General features: G+C 45.9%; 4 protein-coding genes across 4 annotated transcripts; all 4 read right to left on the reverse strand.

Annotated features, from left to right (window-relative positions):
- Positions 1 to 1,769: 1,769 nt before the first annotated feature.
- On the reverse strand, positions 1,770 to 6,964 carry LOC136851832 (mucin-2-like). Its single transcript, XM_067126144.1, has 4 exons — positions 5,926 to 6,964; positions 4,231 to 5,810; positions 2,920 to 3,841; positions 1,770 to 2,743 (listed from the first exon to the last, which is right to left on the reverse strand). Exons 1-4 carry the CDS (start codon positions 6,962 to 6,964, stop codon positions 1,770 to 1,772), a joined length of 4,515 nt encoding a protein of 1,504 aa, XP_066982245.1.
- Positions 6,965 to 7,050: 86 nt separating this feature from the next.
- Positions 7,051 to 9,467, reverse strand: LOC136851834 (uncharacterized). Its single transcript, XM_067126145.1, has 4 exons — positions 9,266 to 9,467; positions 8,297 to 9,163; positions 7,766 to 7,951; positions 7,051 to 7,427 (listed from the first exon to the last, which is right to left on the reverse strand). Exons 1-4 carry the CDS (start codon positions 9,465 to 9,467, stop codon positions 7,051 to 7,053), a joined length of 1,632 nt encoding a protein of 543 aa, XP_066982246.1.
- A 58-nt stretch (positions 9,468 to 9,525) lies between these two features.
- Positions 9,526 to 11,519, reverse strand: LOC136851835 (uncharacterized). Its single transcript, XM_067126146.1, has 3 exons — positions 11,439 to 11,519; positions 10,203 to 10,385; positions 9,526 to 9,825 (listed from the first exon to the last, which is right to left on the reverse strand). The coding sequence occupies exons 1-3, from the start codon at positions 11,517 to 11,519 to the stop codon at positions 9,526 to 9,528; spliced, it is 564 nt and encodes a 187-aa protein (XP_066982247.1).
- An 836-nt stretch (positions 11,520 to 12,355) lies between these two features.
- On the reverse strand, positions 12,356 to 25,958 carry LOC136851836 (mucin-2-like). The gene is made up of 14 exons (XM_067126147.1): positions 25,173 to 25,958; positions 24,803 to 24,966; positions 24,429 to 24,598; positions 22,827 to 23,191; positions 20,523 to 20,657; positions 20,063 to 20,250; positions 18,947 to 19,067; positions 17,272 to 17,443; positions 16,676 to 16,809; positions 16,154 to 16,348; positions 15,489 to 15,662; positions 14,920 to 15,123; positions 12,967 to 13,170; positions 12,356 to 12,694 (listed from the first exon to the last, which is right to left on the reverse strand). The coding sequence occupies exons 1-14, from the start codon at positions 25,956 to 25,958 to the stop codon at positions 12,356 to 12,358; spliced, it is 3,351 nt and encodes a 1,116-aa protein (XP_066982248.1).
- Positions 25,959 to 26,836: the final 878 nt, after the last annotated feature.

A 26,836-nucleotide genomic window follows, 5' to 3' on the forward strand; every position in this document is an offset into this window, starting at 1 on the left:
AACCTCTGTGGCATTGACAGCTACTGTGGATTTACTGTGTTGATTCTGTAGCACGTAGGATCTTTCTTGAGCACTGCCTCTGTGGCGTTGTTGTACTGTGGATTCTGTAGCTGAGGTGTTGTACTCTGCTGTGGTATTGATAGTAGTTGATGTAGCAGGACACGTGGGATCTTTCTTGGGATCGCACACTCCCTCTGTGGTATTGACAGCTACTGTGATTCTGTAGCTGAGGTGTTGTACTCTGCTAGTTGATGTAGCAGGACGTGGGATCTTTCTTTGGATCACACACTCTTGTGGGATTACTACTGTGGATTCAATAGCACTACTCTCTGTGGTATTGATAGTAGTTGACAGTATGGGATAGCTGTGGCATTGACAGCTACTGTGGATTCTGTAGCTGAGGTGTAGTACTCTGCTGTGGTATTGATAGTAGTTGCAGCAGGACACGTGGGATCTTTCTTGGGATCACACAGTGTGGGATCAGCTGAGGTGTTGTTCTGCTGTGGTATTGGAGTTGATGAAGCAGGACACTGGATCTTTCTGGGTGGCATTGACAGCTACTGTGGATTCTGTAGCTGAGGTGTTGTACTGCTGTGGTATTGATAGTAGTTTGATGTAGCTTTCTTGGGACAAGTGGGATCTGAGGTGTTGTACTCTGCTGTTTAGTAGTTTGACACATGGGATCTTTCACACTGCCTCTGTGGCGTTAGGGTACTGTGGTGGAGCTGAGGTGTTGTACTCTGCTGTGGTATTGATAGTAGTTGATGGAGCTGGACACGTGGGATCTTTCTTGGGATCATTGGGATTGGCGCAGGATTGACACTAGTGTGATTGTCTTTCTTGGGAGGTGTTGCTGTGATTCTGTGGTAGTTGATAGTAGTTGATGTATGTGGAGGACACGTGGGATCTTTCTTGGGATCGCACACTCTCTCTGTGGCATTGACAGCTACTGTGGATTCTGTAGCTGAGGTGTTGTACTCTGCTGTGTATTGGCAGGACAAGCAGGATTGATAGTTGAGCTTACTTGATGCTGTGGTATTGATAGTAGTTGATGTAGCAGGACACGTGGGATCTTTCTTGGGATCGCACACTCCCTCTGTGGCATTGACAGCTACTGTGGATTCTGTAGCTGAGGTGTTGTACTCTGCTGTGGTATTGATAGTAGTTGATGTAGCAGGACACGTGGGATCTTTCTTGGGATCGCACACTCCCTCTGTGGCATTGACAGCTACTGTGGATTCTGTAGCTGAGGTGTTGTACTCTGCTGTGGTATTGATAGTGGTTGGTAGCAGGACAGGTGGGATCTTTCTTGGGATCACACACTCCCTCTGTGGCATTGGCAGCTTACTGTGGATTCTGAGCTGAGGTGTTGTACTCTTCTGATATTGATAGTAGTTGGCAGGACATGTGGATCTTGGGATTTTCCCTCTGTGTGCTGACATTCTTAGTGTTGTACTCTGCTGTAGCATTGGCTACTGTGGAGATTCAGTAGCTGAGTGTGATCTTTCTTTGCACACTTGTACTGATTCTGTACCTGTGGACTGTGTACTCTACTGTGGTATTGATAGTAGTTGATGTAGCAGGACACGTGGATCTTTCTTGGGATCAGATCTTTCTTGGGATTGCACACTCCCTCTGTGGTATTCACAGTTGCATAGTGGGTTTTGTAGCTGAGGTGTTGTACTCTGCTGTGGTATTGATAGTAGTTGACGTAGCAAGACACGTGGGATCATTCTTGGGATCGCACAATCCCTCTGTGGTATTGAAAGTCACTGTGGATTCTGTAGCTGAAGTGTTGTATTCAGCTGTGAGTATTGATAAGTGGCTGAGGTAACAGCGCATGTGGGGTCTTTCTTGGGATCGCACACTCCCTCTGGGGTACTGAAACTTACTGTGGATTCTGTACCAGAGGTGTTGTACTCCACTGTGGTAATGATAGTAGTTGAAGTAGCAGGACACGTGGGATCTTTCTTGGAATCGCACAATCCCTCTGTGGTACTGACACTTAATGTGGATTCTGTAGCTGAGGTGTTGTACTCTGCTGTGGTATTGATAGTAGTTGATATAACGGGACATGTGGGATCTTTCTTTTGATCGCACAATCCCTCTGTGGTATTGACACTTATTGTGGATTCTGTAGCTGAGGTGTTGTACTCTGCTGTGGTATTGATAATAGTTGATGTAGCAGGACACAAGGGATCTCTCTTGGGATTGCACACTCCCTCTGTCGTATTGACAGCTACTGTGGAGTCTGTAACTGAGGTATTGTACTCTGTTGTGGTACCGATAGTAGTTGATGTAGCAGGACACATGGGATTTTTCTTGGGATCGCACACTCCCTCTATGGTACTGACACTTACTGTGGATTCTGTAAATGAGGTGTTGTACCCTACAGTGGTACTGATAGTAGTTAATGTAGCAGGACAAGTGGGATCTTTCTTGGGATTGCACACTCCCTCTGTGGCATTAACAGTTATAGTGGATTCTATAGCTGAGGTGTTGTACTCTGCTGTGGTACTGATAGCAGTTGATGTAGCAGGACACGTGGGATCTTTCTTGGGATCACACACTCCCTCTGTGGCATTGAAAGCTACTGTGGATTCTTTAGCTGAGGTGTTGTACTCTGTTCTGGTATTGATAGTACTTGATGTAGCAGGGCACGTGGGATCTTTCTTGGGATCGCACACTCCCCCTGGGGTACTGAAACTTACAGTGGATTCTGTACCAGAGGTGTTGTACTCCACTGTGGTAATGATAGTACTTAATGTAGCAGGACACTTGGGATCTTTCTTGGAATCGCACAATCCCTCTGTGGTACTAACACTTAATGTGGATTCTGTAGCTGAGGTGTTATACTCCGCTGTGGTATTGAAAGTAGTTGATATAACGGGACATGCGGGATCTTTCTTGGGATCGCACAATCCCTCTGTGGTATTGACACTTGACAGTATGTGGATTCTGTAGCTGAGGTGTTGTATTCTGCTGTGGTATTGATAGTAGTTGATATAACAGGACACATGGGATCTCTCTTGGGATTTCCCTCTGTGGTATTGACAGCTACTGTGGATTCTGTAGATGAGGTATTGTACTCTGCTGTGGTACTGATAGTAGTTGATGTAGCAGGACACGTGGGATCTTTCTCGCGATCGCACACTCCCTCTGTGGTATTGGCGTTTATTGTGAATTCTGTAAATGAGGTGTTATACTCTATTGTGGTACTGATAGTAGTTAATGTAGCAGGACAAGTGGGATCTTTTTTGGGATCGCACACTCCCTCTGTGGCATTAACAGTTACTGTGGATTCTATAGCTGAGGTGTTGTACTCTGCTGTGGTACTCACAATAGTTGATGTAGCAGGGCACGTGGGATCTTTCTTGGGATCACACACTCCCTCTGTGGTACTAACAATTACTGTGGATTCTGTAGCTGAGGCGTTGTACTTTGCTGTGGTATTGATAGTAATTGATGTAGCAGGACATGCGAGATTTTTCTTGGGATCGCACACTCCCACTGTGGGACTGACACTTATTGTGGATTCTGTACCTGATGTGTTGTACTCTGCTGAGTTATTGATAGTAGTTGATGTAGCAGGGCAAATAGGATCTTTCTTGGGATCACAAACTCCATCTGTGGTATTGACAGCTGCTGTGGATTCTGTAGTTGAGGTGTTGTACTCTGCTGTGGTATTGATAATAGTAGATGTAGCAGGACACGTTGAATCTTTCTTAGGGTCGCACACAACCTCAGTGGTACTAACACTTACTGTGGATTTTGTAGCTGAGGTGTTGTACTTTGCTGTGGTATTGATTTTACTTGATGTAGCAAGACACGTGGGATCTTTCTTGGGATTGCACACTCCTCTGTGGTATTCACAGCTACTGTAGATTCTGTAGCTGAGGTGTTGTACTCTGCTGTGGTATTGATAGTAGTTGATGTAGCAGGACACGTGGGATCTTTCTTGGGATTGCACATTCCCTCTGTGATATTGACAGCTACTGTGGATGCTGTAGCTGAGGTGTTGTACACTGGTGTGGTATTGATAGTAATTGATGTAGCAGGACAAGTGGGATCTTTCTTGGGATCGCACATTCCCTCTGTGATATTGACAGCTACTATGGATTCTGTAGCTGAGGTGTTGTACACTGGTGTGGTATTGATAGTAATTGACGTAGCAGGACACGTGGGATCTTTCTTGGGATCGCACAATCCCTCTGTGGTATTGACAGTCACTGTGGATTCTGTAGCTGAGGTGTTGTATTCAGCTGTGGTATTGATAGTGGTTGAGGTAGCAGCGCATGTGGGGTCTTTCTTGGGATCGCAAACTCCCTCTGGGGTAGTGAAACTTACTGTGGATTCTGTACCAGAGGTGTTGTACTCTACTGTGGTAATGATAGTAGTTGATGTAGCAGGACACGTGGGATCTTTTTTGGAATCGCACAATCCCTCTGTGGTACTGACACTTAATGTGGATTCTGTAGCTGAGGTGTTGTACTCTGCTGTGGTATTGATAGTAGTTGACATAATGGGACATGTGGGATCTTTCTTGGGATCGCAAAATCCCTCTATGGTATTGAAACTTATTGTGATTTCTGTAGCTGAGGTGTTGTACTCTGCTGTGGTATTGATAGTTGTTAATGTAGCAGGACACATGGGATCTCTCTTGGGATTGCACGCTCCCTCTGTGGTATTGACAGCTACTGTGGATTCTGTAGCTGAGGTATTGTACTCTGCTGTGGTACTGATAGTAGTTGATGAAGCAGGACACATGGAATCTTTCTCGGGATCGCACACTCCCTCTGTGGTATTGGCGGTTACTGTGGATTCTGTAAATGAGGTGTTGTACTCTACTGTGGTACTGATAGTAGTTAATGTAGCAGGACACGTGGGATCTTTCTTGGGATCACACACTCCCTCTGTGGCATTGAAAGGTACTGTGGATTCTGTAGCTGAGGTGTTGTACTTTGCTGTGGTATTGATAGTAACTGATGCAGCAGGACATGCGAGATCTTTCTTGGGATCGCACACTCCCTCTGTGGTACTGACACTTACTGTGGATACTGTAGCTGATGTGTTGTACTCTGCTGTGGCACTGATAGTAGTTGATGTAGCAGGGCAAGTAGGATCTTTCTTGGGATCACAAACTCCCTCTGTGGCATTGACAGCTTGTGTTGATTCTGTAGTTGAGGTGTTGTACTCTGCTGTGGTATTGATAGTAGTTAATGTAGCAGGACAAGTGGAATCTTTCTTGGGATTGCATGCTCCCTCTGTGGCACTAACAGCTACAGTGGATTCTATAGCTGAGGTGTTGTGCTCTGCTGTGGTAGTGATAGTAGTTGATGTAGCAGGACACGTGTGGTCTTTCTTGGGATTGCACCCTTCTGCTGTGGTATGGACACTTACTGTGGATTCTGTAGTTGAGGTGTTGTACTCTGCTGTGGTATTGATAGTAGTTGATGTAGTAGGACACATGGGATCTTTCTTGGGATTGCACATTCCTTCTGTGGTACTGATACTTAGTATGGATTCTGTACCAGAGGTGGTGTACTCTGCTGTGGCATTGATAGTAGTTGATGTAGTAGGACACATGGGATCTATCTTGGGGTCGCACACTACCTCTGTGGTACTGAAACTTGCTGTGGATTCTGTACTTGAGGTGTTGTACTCTGCTGTGGTATTGATAGTAGCTGATGTAGCAGGACACGTGGGATCTTTTTTGGGATTGCATGCTCCCTCTGTGACATAGACAGCTACTGTGGACTTACTGTTGATTCTAACTGACACTTGCTGTGGAGCTGAGGTGTTGTACTCTGCTGTGGTATTGATAGTAGTTGATGTAGCAGGACACTTGTGGGATCTTTCTTGGGATTGCACACTCCCTCTGTGGCATTGACAGCTACTGTGGATTCTGTAGCTGAGGTGTTGTACTCTGCTGTGGTATTGATAGTAGTTGATGTAGCAGGACACGGATCTTTCTTAGGGTCAGGGCACGTAGGCACATGCACACAACTCCCTCTCTGTAGCTGAGGTGTTGTACTCTCTGTGGTATTGACACTTTCTTTGCTGTGGATTCTGTAGCTGAGGTGTTGTACTCTGCTGTGGTATTGATAGTAGTTGATGTAGCAGGACAGGTAGGATCTTTCTTGGGATCGCACACTCCTGTGGTACTGATAGCTACTGCGGATTCTGTAGCAGTGGTGTTGTACTCTGCTGTGGTATTGATAATAGTTGATGTAGCAGGACACGTGGGATCTTTCTTGGGATTGCACGCTCCTTCTGTGGCACTGACAGCTACTGTTGATTCTGTAGCTGAGGTGTTGTACTCTGCTGTGGTACTGATAGTAGTTAATGTAGCAGGACACGCGGGATCTTTCTTGGGGTTGCACACTCCCTCTGTGAAACTGACACTTGCCGTGGATTCTGTAGCTGAGGTGTTGTACTCTGCTGTGGTATTGATAGTAGTTGATGTAGCAGGGCAAGTAGGATCTTTCTTGGTATTGCAAACTCCCTCTGTGGTATTGACAGCTACTGTAGATTCTGTAGTTGAGGAGTTGTACTCTGCTGTGATACTGATAGTAGTTGATGTAGGAGGACACGAGGGATCTTTGTTAGGATCGCACACTCCCTGTGTGGTATACATAACTACTGTGGATTCTGTAGCTGAGTTGTTGTACTCTGCTGTGGTATTGATAATAGTTGATGTAGCAGGGCACGTTTGATCTTTCTGGGGTCTGTGGCACACTGTGGATTCTGTAGCTGAACCTCTGTGGTACTGACACTTACTGTGGATTTTGTATGCTGTGATATTGAGCTGAGGTGTTGTAGTGGGATCTTTCTTGGGATCACACACTCCCCTCTGTGGTATTCTGTATAGTACTCTGCTTGGTATGATAGTAGTTGATGTAGCAGGACACGTGGAGGGATCTTTCTTGGAATCACACACTCCCTCTGTGGTGACTGGACACATGGGATCTTTCCTCTGTAGCTGAGGTGTTGTGTGGTATTGATAGTAGTTGATGTAGCACACATGGATCTTTCTTGGGACATTGACAATTACTGTACTGTGGATTCTGTAGCTGAGGTGTTGTACTCTACTGTGGTATTGATAGTAGTTGATGTAGGAGGACACGTGGGATCTTTCTTGGGATCGCAAACTCCCTCTGTGGTACTGACACTTGTTGTAGATTCTGTAGCTGAGGTGTTGTACTCTGCTGTGGTATTGATAGTAGTTGATGTAGCAGGACACGTGGGATCTTTCTTGGGATCGCAAACTCCCTCTGTGGTACTGACTGCTGTGGTATTGATGTGTTGATTCTGTAGCTGAGGTGTTGTACTCTTGAGGTGCTGTGGTAACTGATAGTAGTTGATGTAGCAGGACATGGGAGGACTCTCCTCACTGGCACTTACTGTTGATAGTTGAGGTGTTGTTTCTGTGGTATTGACAGTAGGTCATATGGGACAAAAGCTCCCTCTGTGGTACTGACATTCTTACTGTGGATTTTGTAGCTGAGGTGTTGTACTCTGCTGTGGTATTGATAGTACTGTATTTGAGTTTGACGTGTAGTAAGACACGTGGGATCTTTCTTGGGATTGCACACTCCTCTGTGGTATTCTGTACAGCTACTGTGGATTCTGTAGCTGAGGTGTTGTACTCTGATTCTGTAGTTGTGTTGTACTCTGCTGTGGTATTGATAGTAGTTGATGTAGCAGGACACAGGATCTTTCTTGGGATCTTTCTGTGGTACTTGGGACCGTTGAGGTGTTGTACTCTCTGTGGTATTGACAGCTACTGGATCTTTCTTGGATTCTGTACTGACAGCTGATTCTGGTGAGGTGTTGTACTCTGCTGTGGTATTGATAGTAGTTGATGTAGCAGGACACATGGGATCTTTCTTGGGATTGCACACTCCCTCTGTGGCATTGAAACGAGGTGTTGTACTGTGGATTCTGTGAGCTGAGGGACATTGTACTCTGTACTGTGGTTCTGATAGTAGTTGATGTAGCAGGACACGTGGGATCTTTCTTGGGATTACATACTCCCTCTGTGGTATTGGCGCTTACTGTGGATTCTGTAACTGAGGTGTTGTACTCTACTGTAGTATTGATAGTAGTTGATGTAGCAGGACACATGGGATCTTTCTTGATAATACTCCTCTGTGGTACTGGCATTGCATTCTGCCTCTCTGTGGCATTAACAGTTTACTGGCACTTAGATTCTATAGCTGAGGTATTGTACTCTACTGTGGTACTGATAGTAGTTGATGTAGCAGGACACATGGGATCTTTATTGGGATCACACACTCCCACTGTGGCATTGAAAGCTGCTGTGGTACTGTGTTGATTCTGGCGTGGGAGGTGTTGTACTGACAGCTTACTGTGGATTCTGTGTGTTGTATTGTATTGATAGTAGTTGATGTAGCAGGACACGTGGGATCTTTCTTGGGATCACACACTCCCTCTGTGGCATTGACAATTACTGTGGATTCTGTAGCTGAGGTGTTGTACTCTGCTGTGGTATTGAAAGCACTTGATGTAGCAGGGCACGTAGGATCCTTCTTAGGATCACACACTCCCTCTGAGGTACTGACAATTACTGTGGATTCTGTAGCTGAGGTGTTGTACTCTGCTGTGGTATTGATAGTAGTTGATGTAGCAGGACACGTGGGATCTTTCTTGGGATCACATCCTTCCTCTGTGGTACTGACACTTACTGTGGATTCACTAGTTGAGGTGTTGTACTCTGCTGTGGTACTGATAGTAGTTGATGTAGCAGGACACATGGGATCTTTCTTGGGATCACAAACTCCCTGTGGTACTGACTGTGCAGTTATTGACAGCTGACACTTACTGTGGATTCTGTTACTTGATAGTAGTTGATGTAGCAGGACACGTGGATTCTGTAGCTGAGGTGTTGTACTCTGCTGTGGTATTGATAGTAGTTGATGTAGCAGGACAAGTGGGATCTTTGAGGTGTTTGGGATTGCATCTTTCGCTACACCCTCTGTGGTATTGACAGCTACTGTGGATTCTGTAGCTGAGGTGTTGTATTCTGCTGTGGTATTGATAGTAGTTGACGTAGCAGTACAAGTAGAATCTTTTTTGGGATTGCACACTACATCTGTGGTATTAACAGCTGCTGTGGATTCTGTAGCTGAGGTGTTGTACTCTGCTGTGGTACTAAGAGTAGTTGATGTAGCAGGACATGTGGGATCTTTCTTGGGATCGCACACTCCCTCTGTGGTACTGACACTTACTGTGGATTCTGTACCTGAGGTGTTGTACTCTGCTGTGGTATTGATAGTAGTTGATGTAGTAGGACACATGGGATCTTTCTTGGGATCGCACACTCCCTCTGTGGTACTGACACTTACTGTGTTGATTCTGTAGCTGAGGTGTTGTACTCTGCTGTGGTATTGATAGTAGTTGATGTAGCAGGACAAGTAGGATGGGATCTTTCTTGGGATCTGCATTCTGTAGCTGAGGTGTTGTACTCCTGTGGTCTGATCTAGTTGATTAGCAGGACACTGATCAGCTACTCAGCTCTGTGGATTCTGTAGCTGAGGTGTTGTACTCTGTTGTGGTACTGATAGTAGTTGATGTAGTAGGGCACGTTGGATCTTTCTTAGGGACGCACACTCCCTCTGTGGTACTGACACTTAATGTGGATTCTGTAGCTGAAGTGTTGTACTCTGCTGTGATACTGATAGTACTTGATTTAGCAGGACATGTGGGATCTTTCTTTGGGACTCCTCTCACACTAGCTGAGGTGTTGTACTCCTCTGTGGTTGACTGACAATTACATCTGTGGTACTGACACAGCTGTGGATTCTGTAGATGAGTGTTGTACTGAGGTGTTGTACTCTGCTGTGGTATTGATAGTAGTTGATGTAGCAGGACACGTGGGGATCTTTCTTGGGGATCGCAAACTGGATTCCTCTGTGGTATTGATAGCTACTGTGGATTCTGTAGCTGTGGTGTTGTACTCTGCTGTGGTATTGATAGTAGTTGATGTAGCAGGACACGTGGGATCTTTCTTGGGATTGATGTAGCACACTGGGGATCCTCTGTGGTACTGACACTTACTGTTGATTCTGTAGCTGAGGTGTTGTACTCTGCTGTGGTATTGATAGTAGTTGATGTAGCAGGACACGTGGGATCTTTCTTGGGATCGCACACTAGCACTCCTCTGTGGTACTGACACTTACTGTGGATTCTGTAGCTGAGGTGTTGTACTCTGCTGTGGTATTGATAGTAGCTGATGTAGCAGGACACATGGGATCTTTCTTGGGACTTACTCGATTCAGCAGCTCCCTCTGTGGCAGGACTGGGACAGCACACTCCCTCTGTGGTACTGTGGATTCTGTAAGCTGAGGTGTTGTAATACTCTGCTGTGGTATTGATAGTAGTTGATGTAGCAGGACACGTGGGATCTTTCTTGGGATCAGCTACTGTGGATTCACTCCCTCTGTGGTAGTTGATGACACTTTACTGTGGATTCTGTAGCTGAAGTGTTGTACTCTGCTGTGGTATTGATAGTAGTTGATGTAGTTGAAGCAGGACACGTGGGATCTTTCTTGGGATCACACACTCCTCTGTACTGACACTTACAGGTGGATTCTGTAGCTGAGGTGTTGTACTCTGCTGTGGTATTGATAGGTGTTAATGTAGCAGGACAGGACAGGATCTTTCTTGGGATCGCACACACCTCTGTGGTATTGACAGCTACTGTGGATTCTGTAGCTGAGGTGTTGTACTCTGCTGTGGTATTGATAGTAGTTGATCTTTCTTAGCAGGACACGTGGATCTTTTACTGGGATTCACACCCTCTGTGGCATTGACAGCTACTGTGGATTCTGTAGCTGTGAGGTGTTGTACTCTGCTGTGGTATTGATAGTAGTTGATGTAGCAGGGTGGGATCTTTCTTGGGGTTGCACACTCCCTCTGTGACACTTACTGTGACACTTACTGTGGATTTTGCAGGAGCTGAGGTGTTGTACTCTGCTGTGGTATTGATAGTAGTTGATGTAGCAGGACACGGGGGATCTTTTCTTGGGATTGCACACTCCTCTGTGGTATTGACACTACTGTGGATTCTGTAGCTGAGGTGTTGTACTCTGCTGTGGTATTACTGATAGTAGTTGATGTAGCAGGACACGTGGGATCTTTCTTGGGATCGCACACTCCTCTGTGGTATTGACACTTACTGTGGATTCTGTAGCTGAGGTGTTGTACTCTGCTGTGGTATTGATAGTAGTTGATGTAGCAGGACACGTGGGATCTTTCTTGGGATCGCACACTCCCTCTGTGGTACTGACACTTACTGTGGATTCTGTAGCTGAGGTGTTGTACTCTGCTGTGGTATTGATAGTAGTTGATGTAGCAGGACATGTGGGATCTTTCTTGGGATCGGTACTGACACACTCTGTGGTATTGACACTTACTGTGGATTCTGTAGCTGAGGTGTTGTACTCAGCTGTGGTATTGATAGTAGTTGATGTAGCAGGACACGTGGGATCTTTCATGGGGTTGCACAATCCCTCTGTGGTATTGACACTTACTGTGGATTCTGTAGATGAGGTGTTGTACTCTGCTGTAGTACTGATAGTAGTTGATGTAGCAGGACACGTGGGGTCTTTCTTGGGATCACACACCTCTGTGGTATTGACACTTCTGTGGATTCTGTAGCTGAGGTGTTGTACTCTGCTGTGGTATTGATAGTAGTTGATGTAGCAGGACATCTTTCTTGGGATCTTTTTTGGGATCACACACTGTGAGATTCTGTAGCCTCTGGTGGTACTGACAATTACTGTGGATTCTGTAGCTGAGGTGTTGTACTCTGCTGTGGTATTGATAGTAGTTGATGTAGCAGGACACGTGGGATCTTTCTTGGGGATCTTTCTTCTGGGATTCTGTATTGTATATTGGTAGCTTGGGATCTTCTTGTCTACACTCCTCTGTGGTATTGATAGAGGTGTTGTACTCTAGTTGAGTTGATGTAGCAGGGTGGGATCTTTCTTGAGCAGTTACTGAGGTGTTGTGGATTCTGTAGCAGGACACGTGGGTTGTATTGACAGTTACTGTGGATTGGTACTCTGCTTGATAGTAGTTGATGATGCAGGACACGTGGGATCTTTCTTGGGATCACACACTCCTCTGTGGTATTGACACTTACTGTGGATTCTGTAGCTGAGGTGTTGTACTCTGCTGTGGTATTGATAGTAGTTGATGTAGCAGGACAAGTGGGGATCTTGGGATTTCTGTGGGATTGCAGTTACTGTGGATTCTGTAGCTGAGGTGTTGTACTCTGCTGTGGTATTGATAGTAGTTGATGTAGCAGGACACGTGGGATCTTTCTTGATCACACGCTCCTCTGTTCTGACACTACTGTGGATTCTGTAGCTGAGGTGTTGTACTCTGCTGTGGTATTGATAGTAGTTGATGTAGCAGGACACGTGGGATCTTTCTTGGGATCGCACACTCCCTCTGTGGTACTGGCCGTTACTGTTGATTCTGTAGCTGAGGTGTTGTACTCTGCTGTGGTATTAACAGTAGCTGATGTAGCAGGACATGTAGGATCTTTCTTGGGATTGCACGCTCCCTCTGTGACATTGACAGGTATTGTGGATTCTGTAACTGAGGTGTTGTACTCTGCTGTAGTACTGATAGTAGTTGATGTAAAAGGACACGTGGGATCTTTCTTGGGATGCACACTCCCTCTGTGGTATTGACACTACTGTGGATTCTGTAGCTGAGGTGTTGTACTCTGCTGTGATAGTATTGATAGTCTGGGATTGATGTAGCAGGGCACTGTGGGATCTTCTTAGGGATCGCAAACACTCCTCTGTGGTATTGACACTTACTGTGGATTCTGTAGCTGAGGTGTTTACTACTGCTGTGGTATTGATAGTAGTTGATGTAGCAGGACACGTGGGATCTTTCAGGACACTCCTCTGTGGTACTGACACTTACTGTGGATTCTGTAGCTGAGGTGTTGTACTCTGCTGTGGTATTGATAGTAGTTGATGTAGCAGGACATGTGGGATCTTTCTTGGGGTCACACACTCCCTCTGTGGTATTCACACTTACCTGAGGTGTTGCAACAAACACTGGGATCTTTGTGGGATTCTGTAGCTGAGGTGTTGTACTCTTACTGTGGTTCTGATAGCTACTCTGCTGTGGTATTGAGTAGTTGATGCAGGATCTTTCTTGGGATGACAGCTACTGTGGATTCTGTAGCTGAGGTGTTGTACTCTGCTGTGGTATTGATAGTCTTGATGTAGCAGAACTGGGATCACAACTCCCTCTGTGGTATTGACAGCTACCTGTGGATTCTGTACATTCTGAGGTGTTGTACTCTGCTGTATAGTATTGATAGTATCTTTCTTGATGTGGCAGGACATATTCTGGGATCTTTCTTGGGATCACACCCTCCTCTGTGGCATTGACACTACTGTGGATTCTGTAGCTGAGGTGTTGTACTCAGCTGTGGTATTGATAGTAGTTGATGCAGACAGGATCTTTCTTGGGGATCCCTCTTCAATTACTGTGGATTCTTAGCTGAGGGGTCGCACTACTCTCTGTGGTATTGATAGTAGTTGATGTAGCAGGACACGTGGATCTTTCTTGTACCTCTGTGGTATTGGTGTTGTGGATTCTGTAGCTGAGGTGTTGTACTCTGCTGTGGTTGATAGTAGTTGATGTAGCAGGACACGTGGGATCTTTCTTGGGATCGCACAACTCCCTCTGTGGTATTGACACTTACTGTGGATTCTGTAGCTGAGGTGTTGTACTCTGCTGTGGTATTGATAGTAGTTGATGTAGCAGGACACGTGGGATCTTTCTTGGGGAATCTGTGGTATTGACACTTACTGTGGATTCTGTAGCTGAGGTGTTGTACTCTGCTGTGTATTATTGTAGTTGATGTAGCAGGACACGTGGGATCTTTCTTGGGATCGCACACTCCTCTGTGGTACTGACAGCTACTGTGGATTCTGTAGCTGAGGTGTTGTACTCTGCTGTGGTATTGATAGTAGTTGATGTAGCAGGACACGTGGGATCTTTCTTGGGATCGCACACTCCTCTGTGGTACATTGACTTACTGTATTCTGTAGTGGATTTGTACTCTGTGGAATTGAGTAGTGATTGTGGGATCTTTCAGCTGTGGTATTGACACTTACTGTGGATTCTGTGATGATGATAGTAGTTGATGACAGGACGTACTGGGATCTTTCTTGGGATTGCACTCTTCTGTGGTGGCAAATTGACAGCTACTGTGGATTCTGTAGCTGAGGTGTTGTACTCAGCTGTGGTATTGATAGTAGTTGATGTAGCAGCTGGGATCTTTCTTGGGATCACACTCCCTCTGTGGATTCTGTGGATTCTGTAGCTGAGGTGTTGTACTGCTGTGGTACTGTGTAGCTGAAGGACACGTGGGTCTTTGTGTTGACATTCTACTGTGGATTCTGTAGCTGAGGTGTTGTACTCAGCTGTGGTATTGATAGTAGTTGATGTAGCAGAACACGTGGGATCTTTCTTGGGATCGCACACTCCCTCTGTGGTACTGACACTTACTGTGGATTCTGTAGCTGAGGTGTTGTACTCAGCTGTGGTATTGATAGTAGTTGATGTAGCAGGACACGTGGGGTCTTTTTTGGGGTCGCACACTCCCTCTGTGGTACTGACACTTACTGTGGATTCTGTAGCTGAGGTGTTGTACTCTGCTGTGGTATTGATAGTAGTTGAAGTAGCAGGACACGTGGGATCTTTCTTGGGATCACACACTCCCTCTGTGGCACTGACAGCTACTGTGGATTCTGTAGCTGAGGTGTTGTACTCTGCTGTGGTATTGATAGTAGTTGATGTAGCAGGACACGTGGGATCTTTCTTGGGGTCGCACACTCCCTCTGTGGTATTGGCACTTACTGGATTCTGTAGTGAGGTGTTGAGCTGCTGTGGTATTGTTGTATTGATGGAGCAGGATGGGATCTTTCTTGGGATTGCAGATGTGGTATTGATAGTCCTCTGGGATGGCATTGACACAAACTGAGGTGTTGTCTCAGCTGTATTGATAGTAGTTGATGCAGGACACTGGGTCTTTCTTTCTGTGTACTGAGGTGTTGTACTCTGCTGTGGTATTGATAGTAGTTGATGTAGCAGGACAAATGGGATCTTTCTTGGGATCTTTCTTGGGTCTGCTGTGGTTTTCTACTCAGCCTCTGTGGTGACTGACACTGGATACTGTGGATCTCTGACACTTACTGAGGTGTGAGTGTTGTACTCTGCTGTGGTATTGATAGTAGTTGATGTAGCAGGACACGTGGGATCTTTCTTGGGATCACACACTCCCTCTGTGGTATTGACAAGTACTGTGGATTCTGTAGCTGAGGTGTTGTACTCTGCTGTGGTATTGATAGTAGTTGATGTAGTTGATGTATTGACACTTAGGATTCAGCTGAGGTGTTGTACTCTGTGGTCTTGGGTTGATCACACACTTGGGATCCTCTGGTATTGACAGCTACTGTGGATTCTGTAGCTGAGGTGTTGTACTCTGCTGTGGTATTGATAGTAGTTGATGTAGCAGGACACGTGGGATCTTTCTTGGGATCGCACACCCTCTGTGGTATTGGACAGCTACTGGGATTCTGTAGCTGAGGTGTTGTACTCTGCTGTGGTATTGATAGTAGTTGATGTAGCAGGACAAGTGGGATTTTTCTTGGGATTGCACACTACCTCTGTGGGATTGACAGTTACTGTGGATTCAGTAGCTGAGGTGTTGTACTCTACTGTGGTATTGATATTTATTGATGAAGCAAGACACGTGGGATCTTTCTTGGGATCGCACACTCCCTCTGTGGCATTGGTTTTACTGTGGATTCTGTAGCTGAGGTGTTGTACTCTGCTGTGGTATTGATAGTAGTTGATGTAGCAGGACACTTGGGATCTTTCTCTGTGGTAATTGACACTACTGTGGATTCTGTAGCTGAGGTGTTGTCAACTCTGCTGTGGTATTGAATAGTAGTTATATTATTCAACGTGGGATCTTTCTTAGGGTAACTACAATTAGCTGAGGTGTTGTAGTACTGATTTTAGTTGATGTAGCAGGACACGTGGGATCTTTCTTGGGATCGCACACTCCCTCTGTGGTATTGACACTTACTGTGGATTCTGTAGCTGAGGTGTTGTACTCTGTGCTATTGATAGTAGTTGATGTAGTTGATGTGGTAGCAGTGGACACTGAGGTGTTGTATGGTTCTGTGGTGTTTGATATCTTTCTTGGGGATCGCACACTCCTCTGTGGTATTGACACTACTGTGGATTCTGTAGCTGAGGTGTTGTACTCTCGCACACTCCTCTGTGGTATTGATAGTAGTTGATGCTGAGGTGTTGTACACTGGATCTTTCATAGTAGGGATGCAGCACACGTGGGGTCTTTCTTCCACATCCTCTGTGGTATTGACACTTACTGTGGATTCTGTAGCTGAGGTGTTGTACTCTGCTGTGGTATTGATAGTAGTTGTTGGGATCTTTCTTGGGATCACACACCCTCTGTGGTATTTGCTTATGTGGATTCTGTAGCTGAGGTGTTGTACTCTGCTGTGGCAATGATAGTACTTGATGTAGCAGGACACGTGGGATCTTTCTTGGGGCCGCACACTCCCTCTGTGGTATTGACACTTACTGTGGATTCTATAGCTGAGTTGTTGTACTCTGCTGTGGTATTGTAGTAGTTGATGTAGCAGGACGTGTGATCTTTCTTGGGACACACTCCCTTGACAGTTACTGTGGATTCTGTAGCTGAGGTGTTGTACTCTGCTGTGGTATTGATAGTAGTTGATGTAGCAGGACATGTGGGATCTTTCTTGGGATCACACACTCCCTCTGTGGTACTGACACTTACTGTGGATTCTGTAGCTGAGGTGTTGTACTCTGCTGTGGTATTGATAGTAGTTGATGTAGCAGGACACGTGGGATCTTTCTTGGGATGACACACTCCTCTGTGGTATTGACACTTTACTGTGGATTCTGTAGCTGAGGTGTTGTACTCTGCTGTGGTATTGATAGTAGTTGATGTAGCAGGACACGTGGGATCTTTCTTGGGATCGCACACAGTTACTGTCTGTGGTATTGGTGTTTACTGTGGATTCTGTAGCTGAGGTGTTGTACTCTGCTGTGGTATTGATAGTAGTTGATGTAGCAGGACACGTGGGATCTTTCTTGGGATCGCACACTCACTGACCTCTGTGGTATTGTAGATGATGTAATCAAGACACTTACTGTGGATTCTGTAGCTGAGGCTGAGGTTGTACTCTGCTGTGGTATTGATAGTAGTTGATGTAGCAGGACACGTGGGATCTTTCTTGGGATCGCACACTCCTTCACTTACTGGATTCCCTCTGTGGTGTTTGACACTGTACTGTGGATTCTGTAGCTGAGGTGTTGTACTCTGCTGTGGTATTGATAGTAGTTGATGTAGTAGGACACGTGGGATCTTTCTTGGGATCACACACTCTCTCTGTGGTATTGACACTTACTGTGGATTCTGTAGCTGAGGTGTTGTACTCTGTGGTATTGTGGTATTGACATGGGAGTCACACACTCCCTGTGTCCATTGACAGCTTACTGTGGATTCTGTAGCAGTTGTACTCTCTTCTGTGGTACATAGTGGGATCTTTCTTGGGATCGCACACCCTCTGTGGTATTGACAGTTACTGTGGATTCTGTAGCTGAGGTGTTGTACTCTGCTGTGGTATTGATAGTAGTACTTGATGTAGCAGGACACGACACAGGATCTTTCTTGGGATCACACTCCCTCTGTGGTATTGATTTTTTACTGTGGATTCTGTAGCTGAGGTGTTGGACACTGCTGTGGTATTGATAGTAGTTGATGTAGCAGGACACGTGGGATCTTTCTTGGGGTCGCACACTCCTCTGTGGTATTGACACTTACTGTGGATTCTGTAGCTGAGGTGTTGTACTCTGCTGTGGTATTGATAGTAGTTGATGTAGCAGGACACGTGGGATCTTTCTTGGGATCGCACACTCCTCTGTGGTATTGACACTTACTGTGGATTCTGTAGCTGAGGTGTTGTACTCTGCTGTGGTATTGATAGTAGTTGATGCAGGACACGTGGGATCTTTCTTGGGATCGCACACTCCCTCTGTTCATTGACACTGTGGATTCTTAGCTGAGGTGTTGTACACACTCCTCTAGTTGATGTATTGGACAGCTACTGTGGTATTCTGTAGCTGAGGTGTTGTACTCTGCTGTGGTATTGATAGTAGTTGATGTAGCAGGACACGTGGGATCTTTCTTGGGATTGCACACTCCTGGGATTCTGTGGTATTGACACTTACTGTGGATTCTGTAGCTGAGGTGTTGTACGTGGGATCTTTCTGCTGTGGTATTGATAGTAGTTGATGTAGCAGGACACGTGGGATCTTTCTTGGGATCGCACACTCCTCTGTGGTATTGACACTTACTGTGGGCTGAGGTGTTGTTCAGCTGTGGTATTGATAGTACTTGATGTAGCAGGACAGTGGGATCTTTCTTGGGATTGTACTCTGTGCAGTGACACTTACTGTGGATTCTGTAGCTGAGGTGTTGTACTCTGCTGTGGTATTGATAGTAGTTGATGTAGCAGGACACGTGGGATCTTTCTTGGGATTCGCACACACCTCTGTGGCATTGACACTACTGTGGATTCTGTAGCTGAGGTGTTGTACTCTGCTGTGGTATTGATAGTAGTTGATGTAGCAGGACACGTGGGATCTTTCTTGGGATCACACACGGATTCTCTGTGGCATTGGTATTGATAGTAGTTAATGACACTACTGTGGATTCTGTAGCTGAGGTGTTGTACTCTGCTGTGGTATTGATAGTAGTTGATGTAGCAGGACACGTGGGATCTTTCTTGGGATCGCACACTCCCTCTGTGGTATTGACACTTACTGTGGATTCTGTAGCTGAGGTGTTGTACTCTGCTGTGGTATTGATAGAAGTTGATGTAGCAGGACACATGATCTTTCTGGGATCACTATCCCTCTGGTGTATCTGACACTTACTGTGGATTCTGTAGATGATTGTACTAGTTGGTATTGATAGTAGTTGATGTAGCAGGACACGTGGATCTTTCTTGGGGTCGCACACTCCCTCTGTGGTATTGACACTTACTGTGGATTCTGTAGCTGAGGTGTTGTACTCTGCTGTGGTATTGATAGTAGTTGATGTAGCAGGACACGTGGGATTTTCTTGGGTTGATTGACAGCAGGACAGCTGAGGTGTTGATCAGCTGTGGTATTGATAGTAGTTGATAGCACACGTGGGATCCTCTTGGGGTCACACACTCCATCTGTGTATTGACATTTACTGTGGATTCTGTAGCTGAGGTGTTGTACTCAGCTGTGGTATTGATAGTAGTTGATGTAGCAGGACACATGGGATCTTTCTTGGGGATCGCACACCCTCTGTGGTACTGACACTTACTGTGGATTCTGTAGCTGAGGTGTTGTACTAAGCTGTGGTAGTAGTTGATGTAGCAGGACACGTCTGTGGGTAGGATTCAGTAGGACACGTGGGATCTTTCTTGGGATCACACACTCCTCTGTGGTATTGACAGCTACTGTGGATTCTGTAGCTGAGGTGTTGTACTCTGCTGTGGTATTGATAGTAGTTGATGTAGCAGGACAAGTGGGATCTTTCTTGGGATTGCACACCCTCTGTGGCATTGACAGCTACTGTGGATTCTGTAGCTGAGGTGTTGTACTCTGCTGTGGTAATGATAGTAGTTGATTTTAGCAGGACACGTGGGATCTTTCTTGGGGATCGCACACTCCTCTGTGACATTGACACTTACTGTGGATTCTGTAGCTGAGGTGTTGTAATCTGCTGTGGTATTGATAGTAGTTGATGTAGCAGGTGGGATCTTTCTTGGGATCACACACTCCTGTCTGTGGTATTGACAGCTACTGTGGATTCTGTAGCTGAGGTGTTGACTGTGGTATTGATAGTAGTTGATGATGGGATCTTTCTTGGGATCGCACACTCCTCTGTGGTATTGACACTTACTGTGGATTCTGTAGCTGATAGTAGTTGACACTCTCTATAGTAGTTGACAGCATAACACGTGTGGGTCTTTTCTTGGGATTGCACACTCCCTGTGTAGCATTGGCAGCTACTGTGGATTCTGTAGCTGAGGTGTTGTACTCAGCTGTGGTATTAATAGTAGTTGATGCAGCAGGACACATGGGATCTTTCTTGGGATCGCATTAACACCTCTGTGGTATTGACACTTACTGTGGATTCTGTAGCTGAGGTGTTGTACTCTGCTGTGGTATTGATAGTAGTTGATGTAGCAGGACACGTGGGATCTTTCTTGGGATCGCACACCCTCTGTGGCATTGACACTTACTGTGGATTCTGTAGCTGAGGTGTTGTACTCTGCTGTGGTATTGATAGTAGTTGATGTAGCAGGACACGTGGGATCTTTCTTGGGATCGCACACCTCCTCTGTGGTATTGACACTTACTGTGGGATTCTGTAGCTGAGGTGTTGTACTCTGCTGTGGTTGATAGTAGCTTGAGGTGTTGAACTCAGCTGTGGTATTGATAGTAGTTGATGTAGCAGGACACGGTATTGATCTTTCTTGGGGTCGCACACTCCTCTGTGGTATTGACAGCTTACTGTGATTCTGTAGATGAGGTGTTGTACTCTGCTGTGGTATTGATAGTAGTTGATGTAGCAGGACACGTGGGATCTTTCTTGGGATCACACACTCCTCTGTGCATTGACAGCTACTGTGGATTCTGTAGCTGAGGTGTTGTACTCTGCTGTGGTATTGATAGTAGTTGATGTAGCAGAACACGTGGGATCTTTCTTGGGATCGCACACTCCCTGTGGCATTGACACTACTGTGGATTCTGTAGCTGAGGTGTTGTACTCAGCTGTGGTATTGATAGTAGTTGATGCAGCAGAACACGTGGATCTTTCTTGGGATCGCACACTCCCTCTGTGGTATTGACACTACTGTGGATTCTGTAGCTGAGGTGTTGTACTCTGCTGTGGTATTGATAGTAGTTGATGTGTAGCAGGACATGGGGATCTTTCTTGGGATCGCACACCTCTGTGGTATTGACAGCTACTGTGGATTCTGTAGCTGAGGTGTTGTACTCAGCTGTGGTATTGATAGTAGTTGATGTAGCAGAACACGTGGGATCTTTCTTGGGGTCGCACACTCCCTCTGTGGTATTGACACTTACTGTGGATTCTGTAGCTGAGGTGTTGTACTCTGCTGTGGTATTGATAGTAGTTGATGTAGCAGGACACGTGGGATCTTTCTTGGGATCGCACACTCCCTCTGTGGTATTGACACTTACTGTGGATTCTGTAGCTGAGGTGTTGTACTCTGCTGTGGTATTGATAGTAGTTGATGTAGCAGGACACGTGGGATCTTTCTTGGGATCACACACTCTCTCTGTGGTATTGACAGCTACTGTGGATTCTGTAGCTGAGGTGTTGTATTCTGCTGTGGTATTGATAGTAGTTGATGTAGCAGAACACGTGGGTCTTTCTTGGGATCACACACTCCCTCTGGGGTATTACACACCCTCTGTGGCTTGTTGACACTCAGCTGTGGAGTTTCTTGAGCTTTTATTCCTCTGTGGTATTGTTGTACTGTGGATTCTAGCTGAGGTGTTGTACTCAGCTGTGGTATTGATAGTAGTTGATGCAGCAGGACACGTGGGATCTTTCTTGGGATCGCACACCCTCTCTGTGACATTGACAGCTACTGTGGATTCTGTAGCTGAGGTGTTGTACTCTGCTGTGGTATTGATAGTAGTTGATGTAGCAGGACACGTGGGATCTTTCTTGGGATCGCACACTCCCTCTGTGGTACTGACAGCTACTGTGGATTCTGTAGCTGAGGTGTTGTACTCTGCTGTGGTATTGATAATAGTTGATGTAGCAGGACACGTGGGATCTTTCTTGGGATCGCACACTCCCTGTGACTGTGGCATTGACACTTACTGTGGATTCTGTAGCTGGGTGTTGTACTCTGCTGTGGTATTGATAGTAGTTGATGTAGCAGGACACGTGTGGATCTTTCTTGGGATCGCACACCCTCTGTGGCATTGGCACTTACTGTGGATTCTGTAGCTGAGGTGTTGTACTCTGCTGTGGTATTGATAGTAGTTGATGTAGCAGACACACGTGGATCTTTCTTGGGATCGCACACTCCTCTGTGGTATTGACAGCTACTGTGGATTCTGTAGCTGAGGTGTTGTACTCTGCTGTGGTGATAGTAGTTGATGTAGCAGGACACGTGGATCTTTCTTGGGATCGCACACCTCTGTGGTATTGACAGCTACTGTGGATTCTGTAGCTGAGGTGTTGTACTCTGCTGTGGTATTGATAGTAGTTGATGCAGCAGGACACGTGGGATCTTTCTTGGGATTGCACACCCTCTGTGGTATTGACACTTACTGTGGATTCTGTAGCTGAGGTGTTGTACTCTGCTGTGGTATTGATAGTAGTTGATGTAGCAGGACACGTGGGATCTTTCTTGGGATCGCACACCCTCTGTGGTACTGACACTTACTGTGGATTCTGTAGCTGAGGTGTTGTACTCTGCTGTGGTATTGATAGTAGTTGATGTAGCAGGACACGTGGGATCTTTCTTGGGATCACACACTCCCTCTGTGGTATTGACACTTACTGTGGATTCTGTAGCTGAGGTGTTGTACTCAGCTGTGGTATTGATAGTAGTTGATGTAGCAGGACACGTGGGATCTTTCTTGGGGTCGCACACTCCCTCTGTGGTATTGACACTTACTGTGGATTCTGTAGCTGAGGTGTTGTACTCTGCTGTGGTATTGATAGTACTTGATGTAGCAGAACACGTGGGATCTTTCTTGGGATCACACACTCCCTCTGTGGTACTGACAATTACTGTGGATTCTGTAGCTGAGGTGTTGTACTCAGCTGTGGTATTGATAGTAGATGATGTAGCAGGACACGTGGGATCTATCTTCGGATCGCACACTCCCTCTGTGGTATTGACAGTTACTGTGGGTTCTGTAGCTGAGGTGTTGTACTCTGCTGTGGTGTTGATAGTACTTGATGTAGCAGAACACGTGGGATCTTTCTTGGGATCGCACACTCCCTCTGTGGTACTGACACTTACTGTGGTTTCTGTAGCTGAGGTGTTGTACCAGCTGTGGTATTGATAGTAGTTGATGTAGCAGGACACGTGGGATCTTTCTTGGGGTCGCACACTCCCTCTGTGGTATTGACACTTACTGTGGATTCTGTAGCTGAGGTGTTGTACTCTGCTGTGGTACTGATAGTAGTTGATGTAGCAGGACACGGGGATCTTTCTTGGGGTTGCAAAAACCCTCTGTGGTATTGACATTACTGTGGATTCTGTAGCTGAGGTGTTGTACTCAGCTGTGGTACTGATAGTAGTTGATGTAGCAGAACACGTGGGATCTTTCTTGGGATCACACACTCTGTGGTACTGACACTTACTGTGGATTCTGTAGCTGAGGTGTTGTACTCTGCTGTGGTATTGATAGTAGTTGATGTAGCAGGACATGGGATCTTTCTTGGGGTCGCACACTTCCCTCTGTGGTATTGACAGTTACTGTGGATTCTGTAGCTGAGGTGTTGTACTCTGCTGTGGTATTGATAGTAGTTGATGTAGCAGGACACGTGGGATCTTTCTTGGGATCGCACACTCCCTCTGGTATTGACACATTATTGTGGATTCTGTAGCTGAGGTGTTGTTGGTACTGCTGTGGTATTGATAGTAGTTGATGTAGCAGGACACGTGGGATCTTTCTTGGGATCGCACACTCCCTCTGTGGCATTGACAGTTACTGTGGATTCTGTAGCTGAGGTGTTGTACTCTGCTGTGGTATTGATAGTAGTTGATATAAGCAGGACACGTGGGATCTTTCTTGGGATCCACACTCCCTCTGTGGTATTGGCACTAGTACTGTGGATTCTGTAGCTGAGGTGTTGTACTCTGCTGTGGTATTGATAGTAGTTGATGTAGTAGGACACGTGGGATCTTTCTTGGGTCGCACACTCCTCTGTGACATTGACAGTTACTGTGGATTCTGAGCTGAGGTGTTGTACTCAGCAGTGGTATTTGATAGTAGTTGATGTAGCTGGAGATGCACGTGAGGATCTTTCTTGTCACACTCCCTCTGTGGTACTGGCACTTACTGTGGATTCTGAGCTGAGGTGTTGTACACTGTGGTATTGACAGTAGTTGATGTAGCAGGACGGGGATCTTTTTGGGATCGCACACTCCTCTGTGGCATTGACAGCTTACTGTGGATTCTGTAGTTGAGGTGTTGTACTCTGCTGTGGTATTGATAGTAGTTGATGTAGCAGGAACACGTGGGATCTTTCTTGGGATCGCACACACCCTCTGTGGTATTGGCAATTACTGTGGATTCTGTAGCTGAGGTGTTGTACTCTGCTGTGGTATTGATAGTAGTTGATGTAGCAGGACACGTGGGATCTTTTTGGGGTCTGACACCCTCTGTGGCATTGACAGTTACTGTGGATTCTGTAGCTGAGGTGTTGTACTCATTGCTGTGGTATTGATAGTAGTTGATGTAGCAGGACACATGGGATCTTTCTTGGGATTGCACACTCCCTCTGTGGTATTGGACAGTTTACTGTGGATTCTGTAGCTGAGGTGTTGTACTCAGCTGTGGTATTGATAGTAGTTGATGTAGCAGGACACGTGGGATCTTTCTTGGGATCGCACACTCTCTGTGTGGTATTGACACTTACTGTGGTATTCTGTTGTAGCTGGAGGTGTTGTACATAGCTGTCTCTGTATTGATAGTACTGTGGATTCTGCAGCCGAGGTGACACATGGTACTTGGATCTTTCTGGGATTTCCCTCTGTGGTATTGACAGTTACTGTGGTTCTGTAGCTGAGGTGTTGTACTCTGCTGTGGTATTGACAGTAGTTAATGTAGCAGAACACGGGATCTTTCTTGGGACTGCACACCCTCTGTGGTATTGACACTTACTGTGGTTTCTGTATTAACAGAGGTGTTGTACTCAGCTGTGGTATTGATAGTAGTTATTGATGTAGCAGGACACGTGGGGTCTTTCTTTGGGATCGCAAATGACCCTCTGTGGCATTGACACTTACTGTGGATTCTGTAGCTGAGGTGTTGTACTCTTTTGTGGTATTGATAGTAGTTGATGTAGCAGGACACGTGGGATCTTTTCTGGGATCACACACTCCCTCTGTGGTATTACACTTACTGTGGATTCTGTAGCTGAGGTGTTGTACTCTGCTGTGGTATTGATAGTAGTTGATGTAGCAGGACACGTGGGATCTTTCTTGGGACTGCAAAACCTCTGTGACATTGACAGCTACTGTGGATTCTGTAGCTGAGGTGTTGTACTCAGCTGTGGTATTGATAGTAGTTGATGTAGCAGAACACGAAGGGGATCTTTCTTGGGATCGCACACACTCTGTGGTATTGACACTTACTGTGGATTCTGACAGCAACTGAGGTTTTGTACTCCAGCTGTGGTATTGATAGTAGTTGATGCAGCAGGACACGTGGGATCTTTCTTGGGATTGCACATTCTCTGTGGTATTGACACTTACTGTGGATTCTGTAGCTGAGGTGTTGTACTCTGCTGTGGTATTGATAGTAGTTGATGTAGCAGAACACGTGGGATCTAAAAAAGTTTCTTGGGATCGCACACTCCCTCTGTGGTACTGACAGTTACTGTGGATTCTGCTGTAGCAGAGGTGTTGTAATAATAATGTTGTGGTATTGATAGTAGTTGATGTAGCAGGACACGTGGGATCTTTCTTGGGATTGCACACTCCCTCTGTGGTATTTTTGTTTATTGTGGATTCTGTTAGCTGAGGTGTTGTACTCGCTGTGGTACTGATAGTAGTTGATGCAGCAGTACACATGGGATCTTTTCTTGGGATCGCACACCCTCTGTGACATTGACAGCTGGACTGTGGATCTCTGTAGCTGAGGTGTTGTACTCAGCGGTGTGGTATTGATAGTAGTAATGATGCAGCAGGACACATGGATCTTTCTTGGGCCCACACTCCTCTCTGTGGTATTGGCATTTACTGTGGATTCTGCAAGCTGAGGTGTTGTAAGTCGCTGTGGTACTTGATTTTAGTTGATGTAGCAGGACACGTGGGGATCTTTCTTGGGATCGCACACTCCTCTGTGACATTGACAGCTACTGTGGATTCTGTAGCTGAGGTGTTGTAATCAGCTGTGGCATTGATAGTAGTTGATGTAGCAGGACACATGGATCTTTCTTGGGATCGCACACGTCTCTGTGGCTTGACAGTTACTGTTGGTTCTAAAGTGGCTGAGGTGTTGTACTCAGCTTTGGGATTGATAGTAGACATGATGTAGCAGGACACATGGGGATCTATTTGGGGCACACACCTCTGTGGTACTGACACTACTGTGGATTCTGTAGCTGAGGTGTTACTCTGCTGTGGTATTGATAGTAGTTGATCTAGCAAACAAGTTTGGGTGTTTTCTTGGGGTCGCACACCCTCAGATATTGGCAGCCAACAAAAGAGGGTTAGCTGAGGTGTTGTAAAACATTGAAGGTGGATATTTTCAGTTTTTAATAGCATTGGGGAACATGGGATCTTTTCTTGGGGTCATGCAGCAGTAAGGTATCTTTGGAATATTGGCACTTACTGTGGATTCTGTAGCCGAGGAGTTGTACCGGCTGTGGTATTGATAGTAGTTGATGTAGCAGGACACGTGGGATCTTTCTTGGGACGCCACACTCCTCTGTGATCATTGACAGTCT

This window comes from Macrobrachium rosenbergii, chromosome 24 (assembly GCF_040412425.1).
Source record: "Macrobrachium rosenbergii isolate ZJJX-2024 chromosome 24, ASM4041242v1, whole genome shotgun sequence".
Taxonomy (NCBI): domain Eukaryota; kingdom Metazoa; phylum Arthropoda; class Malacostraca; order Decapoda; family Palaemonidae; genus Macrobrachium; species Macrobrachium rosenbergii.